General features: G+C 60.5%; 1 protein-coding gene across 1 annotated transcript; it reads right to left on the bottom strand.

Moving 5' to 3' along the window:
• Positions 1-2,265: 2,265 nt before the first annotated feature.
• Positions 2,266-3,251, bottom strand: OTOS (otospiralin; the record flags this gene model as incomplete). The annotated part of the gene is made up of 2 exons (XM_080689021.1): positions 2,266-2,450; positions 3,164-3,251. The coding sequence occupies 2 exons, from the start codon at positions 3,249-3,251 to the stop codon at positions 2,266-2,268; spliced, it is 273 nt and encodes a 90-aa protein (XP_080545147.1).
• Between the last annotated feature and the right edge of the window lie 2,819 nt (positions 3,252-6,070).

Here is a 6,070-nt window from a genome sequence, read left to right as displayed (position 1 = left end):
CTCGGGCTCGCCGCATCAGCCCACTTCCGGCGCGCTTCGGCCCACTTCCGGCGCGCCGCGCCCACTTCCGGCGCCGCCCGCGGGGAGGTCTACACGCCGGAGGACCGCGACTCGGTGGGAGCGCAGCGCGGCTGTCTCCCGGAGCCGCGCCCCGAGTCGCCCAGAGCCGGGCCGCGGGCCCTCGGAGCTGGAGCGCGCCCAGGCCCACGCCGGCGGCGTTCGCACCGGCCGCAGAGGTGGGAGCGCGCCCAGTGCCCACCGTGCGAGAGCGGACCGACCACGGGCGGGCCCATGCAGGGGCACGGGAGCCTCCAGCAGGACGGGCTCGCCCCGCGGGCAGAGCCCCCGGCCTCGAGGGCACTGCGTTCATGAAGTGAGTCGAGCAGGACAGACAGCTTTGCAGACCGCGAGGCCAGTGGCCTGCAGGGCCGGCAGCGGGGCGCGGGGGCCGGGCGTTTCATGGGCACAGGCTCAGTTTGGCAGTATATTAAGTACCTGGGGTGGGTGGTGGTGATGGCCGCACAGTGTGAATGTGCTTAGTATTACTTAAGTACGGTCACAATGGAAATTTTTGTGTTAAAATACTTTGCCGTACATTTTAAGAAGAAATGTGAGAAAGGGGAGGGGAGGGAAGGGGAAAAGAGGAGGAAGACAGGAAGAATGGAGGGGAGAGCGCAGGAAATGCTTGGGCTGGACTAACAAAGACAGTCTTTCTTCTTTATCCCTTGGTGATGGGGGTGGAGCCCAGGGTCATTCTACCTCTGAGCTACACCCCCAGCCCTATTTACTTTTGAAATTTTGAAACAGGATCTAAGTTGCTGAGGCTGGCCTTGAGCCTGCAATCCTGTCTCAGCCTCCCAAGTACTGGGGTTTGGGGCATGGGCCACCACTCCTGGCATCCACAGAAACATTCTGCGGAACCAGGCTGCAGTCAGGCTCCTGAACAAAAGCCCATCGGTGTACTTCCTGGTGAAATCCAGGTTAGCAAGGAGCCTGTGAAGTCAGTGTGGTAAGAAGCCCCCTCCCTGGAGAGGTAATCACCCCCACATCTGATCAAGTTCCTCCTCCAAGCCGGTGATGTCCAAGCAGCCTGGCCTGCCCAGCAAGAACCCTCTAGGTCGGTGTAGCAAGAGCCCATGTCACCTGCGGTCACTTGCCACCCCCACCCCATCCTGCTCCCTGGCTGTCCGTCCCACTCGCCACTGCTGTCTGCAGTCGGTCCCAACTCTCCCCCATTGCAGTACCCACTGAGAAAGTCCCTCGGCCTGGCATGATGGTCCTGAATAAAGTTCCCTTACATGGTCAAGGGTCTGTGAACTCACTGTTTCTTAACAACTCTTAGTAGGTGGGCTTGGGGTTGTCTGCTAGAGTGGGGAGGGGGTCCAGAGCGAAGGGAGGCTCCAGGGTGACAGGGAGTGAGCCAGGGCGTGCAGGGGATCGTGGCCTGGGTGAGTCTGCAGGAAGAAGTGACAGTGGCCGGACCCAGGGCTGAGCCTCAGCTGCAAGGTCACTGTGTCCTGCTAGGGCCAGGGAACCAAGACTTGCTAGTGGTCAGCTTGCCAGTGGTCACCCATTTGATGATTTCTTCCCCAAGCCAGGTTGAGCTACAGGATGGCCAGTGTCCTCTTGGCCTGCACACCTTGCGTAGGTGTGGGCTTGCCACTCCCCGAGACGTGCTACCCTGCATGCCCAGGGGAGGTCTCCTCCCATAGCCTCCGAACCTGGCGCCTTCCCTCAAAGACCCTGACTCCCTCACAGAGGGGTCTCTGACTCCGTCACATCCTGCCGCTCCCGGGGTGTGCCGTGCATTAGCTGTGGACACCTGGCCCAGGTAACCCCTGCCCAGCTCAGCAGCGTCAGGCGGGGGCTGCCAGGCTGGAACCCAGCTTCCAGCCAGCTGTGTGGCCGGGGCAGGCCGGGCTGACCCTGGGGTCTGTTCCTCAGCTCCGCCCCCCCCCACTATAGCCCCCAAGGCTATCAAGGGAAGATGGCACAAGCCCCTGTGGATACTTCTGTGGACGGAGATCATGCACAAACCTACTAAGGGGTTCTCACTACCAATCAGAATAAAGCCAGGCTGCTTGGAAAAGTGGTAGGGAGGGTTGTGCACAGCTGTTTCTTGAAAGAAACACAAGGCCTGGTGCCCGTCCTCAGCAGGGAGTTTATTGGACATGAGGCCGCTCCTCCAACCCACGGTGGTGGTGGCTCTGGACGAGCTCAGGCTTGGCCCAAGGCATGTCCTGCAGGCACCGGGCTGACCGCTGCTCAGTCCTCCTGGTAGGGGACATGGAAGCCCAGGGTGCTCCCCAGGGGGAAGTGCGCAAAGAAGGTGCGAGCCATGTCCTCCAGCTGGGGGTAGGCGCCCTCGGCCTGGAAGTACTGCACGTAGTTCCAGAAGTCAGAGGTGGAGAAGGGCCAGTAGGGCATGGCCGGCGGCTCAGCATAGGGGTCTGAAAGACACGGGAGGCCACCTCGGGGGCTGACCACCCCCTGCAGACCTCTCTTCACAGACCTGGGCAGGTGGACGGCCCAGCAGAGCCTGCAGTGGTGTGCCTGCCTTTCTGGGATGCCCCAGTCATTCCAGGAAGGGGACAGTGTCCCTGCCTCCCGGGGCTGCCTGGTCTGAGACAAAGGGAGAGGAGGAAGTGGGGAGAGGCTGGTCTCCTCGGGGGATGCTGAGGAGGGCGGCGGCTGTGTGGTGGGATGGGATCCGGGTAGTGTCTCGGGGGTCCTCAAGGACAGCACAGACAGCCAACCAGACACTGCTGGGCTGCGTGAGGACTCGTGGGAGGGCCTGGGCTGGGCCCAGGTCTGAGGGTGGGAATGAAGACCCCTCAGGCCTGCAGAGGCTGGGACCCCTCCGCACACACTGCCCAGGCACAGTGAGGCCTGCCTGCATTCTCTCAAGCACTCAGCGGAGCCCAGCTCCCGCTGCATCTGCCTGGGGTAAGAACCATCAGTACAAGCAGCCTCTGCCTTCCTCCCGCGCAGACACACCAGTTACTCACATAAGTAAAGGAAGATACCAAGAGGCACTTACCTGTATCCTCCTGCATGGGCCTGGCTCCTGCGAGGGAAGAGGAGAGGTCACAGGGCGCCCTCAGGGCCTGAAGAACCCGCCCACAGTGCCCAGGGAAGAGCGCAGAGGGCTGTTGGAAGTCACGCCCGCACCCGTCTCTGAGAGGCCCCTCACCTGCGAGAGGCCCCAGCAGGAGGCAGAGGGCCAGCCCCAGCAGCACGCAGACCCGCATCTTCCCCGGGGGCAGCCGACCACCTGGCTCAGGTCCTCCTGCAGCGGGAGGAACCCAGAAGGATGAGACACCTGCCCACCAGGACCACCCTCATCCATCACCCACAGTGGGCCACCCTCAGGCAGCTTTGTGTCGTCACAGTGATTTCAACTGCAGTGGTTTCAGGCCACCCTTAGCTGTGCCCGCTCCCCAGGGCCTGTCTTCATGCTGACCATGTCAGGGCGGTCTCTGTGCCCCCAGCCCAGGGAGGGAGCATCCCGGCCCTCCAGAGGTTACCTTGTCGCCGTCCGCTCAGCCCAGCCTGCTGCCTGGATGGGGTTGCTGCAAACAGCCTTCTCTTTATACAAGGGCTGGGGACCAGGAAGGAAAGTCACTGGCTTGAACCATCAAACTGAATATTTCACCCGCAGCCGGGGGCCTCCGCCACCCTGCTGGCGAGCAGTCATAGGACCGACTCGAGAGAGTCAGAGCCAAAGACAAACAGAGAGAAAAACATCTGTGCCCGGGCCATTTGGACACTGCTGCGGGATGAATTCAGCCTCGCCACCTGAAACGAACCCAGCTTCCTCTCCCTACGGAGAGACCTTCTGAGTCTGAAACTGGGGCTGGCTGAGTTTCCTCTCCTGGGAGAGGGACCCCTGTCCCCAAGCTGCCCCCAAAAGGACCAGCAGGCAGGAGGGGTCCCTGGAGAAGCCAGCGCAGGGCCCTGCCACAGGATTCCTGCTGGACAAAGTCAGAGTAATGAAGTATGGGGTGGGCTGGACCCTGTCTGCAGACTGGAGCTGTCTGGCTTACACAAAGCCTCTAAGTCTGTAATGTGGAAGGACACCATCCCAACCCCAGGGACAGGCAGCCAGTGCCAAGGGGCCCGTGAGTCAGGTCACACAGTTGCACCATGACCATGCAGATCAGGGGAGTGCCCAGGCCCACCTGGCTCTCCAAGTAAGTGCAGCCCCAGGCCCCGCCCCTAGAGGGCGCCACAGAACGCAGGGGTCTGTGTCCAGGCTGGGGCCTCCACTGCCGGCCCTCACTACCCGGGCTCTTCGAGGATGTCAGGATTGCTCGTCCACATGCTCTGGGCTCTGCAGCTGGAGGTCCCCAGGCTCAGCCCAGTCTGCCCACGTGTTCCCATCCAAATGACTAAGACCTCACTCTTTCCCCAACAGTGCCCAACTTTACCCAGAGTCTCAGAGAGTCAATTTAATTTGCAGTGTAATATAGCCGCCCACTAGATTAGACTTTGGGTTTCATTTTCAGAAGTCTGGAGCCTGTGACTTCAGGAGATATGGGATTTCCCATGGGAAGCTGTGCCAGGGTCCCCAAGACCACCTCAGGCCCATGAATCGCTGGGAGGCTGCCCGGGCTCAGCACGGTGTTCTGCTCATGGCTGGATTTATTACCACAGCAGGACTGGGGAGTCCACAAAGGGAGGGCCCGTCCAGCACCTGGAGGAACAGGCGTGAGCTCCCAGCGTAGACCAGGAAAGGACTGGAGGGCCGTAGCCCCGGCCCGCTGGTGCGCTCTGCTGTGCTGTCTGCAGGGCTCCAGGGACAATGTCCAGTGACCCACAGCGTGTCTGTGTTACTGTTTCCTAATGAAAGGCTACATAGAAGAAGTCTAGGAGTCATGGGCAGTGATGTTATAAACTGGCAGAACTATGGGTATATATACCTTTTCTTTTTTCTGGGTGTATGCATTTTCCTTAATTTATTACATTTATGCAAGAAAAAACAAACCTTCAGAAAACACCACCAACAGCTCCCTGTTAGTGCCCTCCCAGGTCCTCCAGGCCCACCAGCCACCCAATCGCCACCACCCCCACTTTCCTCCAGCGTCCTCCAGGCCCTGGGCCTCTCTGGCCTGGGCAGGGGCCTTCCTGGGACCCTGCCCTCTACACCCCAGGGTCTTCTTTACCACACCCACAAGTCCTTCTCCATACTCTCCAGTAGCTCACCCGCGGGGTGACTGATGGGGGACAGTGGTCCTCAACCTTTAAGAATCCCGAGACCCTGTCGAAATGCAGGGTTCCAAGGGGGGGTCTCTTCATCTCTAACAAGCCCCCAGGCTGCAGAAGCCGCTTTGCCCAGTTCAAACCTGCCTCCGCTGGCTGATAAAATGCAGACCCCCACCGGCCCTGCCATTCTGGTTCATTCTGATGGGAGTTCTGAATGGAGGCCCAGGGGCAGACCCAGCACTCTGTGTCTAACACATTTCTGAGATAATCAGAGCAGGGTGGGCCAGATCTGTGGTTCTTAGCCCTGGTCAGCACTGAGACAACCTGGGAGCTTTAAAATCGCCCAGTCGCCCAGCTCTCAGCGTGGACTCTAATTTAACAGACCCGGGCAAGTCCAGGTGCCGGCGGGTTTGAAGTCTGAACAGCCACTACTGTGAAACCGGCTGTCCACCACTGCCTGATGGGCACAGACCCTCACAGGGCCCTCCTGTGGACAGGGTCCTTGCATCGGAGCCTCAGGAGGGGCCACCTGCCTGGATGAGAAGACACTCAGGCTGCTGACGGCCATTCTTGGTGGACAAAGGCCACTCTGTCACCTCCTGTGGCAGAGAGGAGCCAGGATTCCTGGCAACACCAGCGGTGGAAAGTCTAGGTCTCTGGCGCCCCCTGCTGTACCAGGTGTGGTCTGTTGCTGAGTCCGGAGCCACCTGGCCCTCGCCCAGCAGAAAAGCACAGATGCTTGGTCAGTATTTAACACCCTGAAGGCACTGGTCCTTGAGACACTTCTCCAGAGCACTGTGCCTCCTGCGTGCCCCTGCCCCCGGCCCCCTCCTCCCCACGGTCACCCCGGCTTTGGTGTGTTCAA

This window comes from Muscardinus avellanarius, assembly GCF_963383645.1.
Source record: "Muscardinus avellanarius genome assembly, chromosome: 2".
In the NCBI taxonomy this organism is placed as follows: domain Eukaryota; kingdom Metazoa; phylum Chordata; class Mammalia; order Rodentia; family Gliridae; genus Muscardinus; species Muscardinus avellanarius.
Note: the sequence above shows the minus strand (reverse complement) of the source record. Positions and strands in the feature narration are given on the sequence as shown.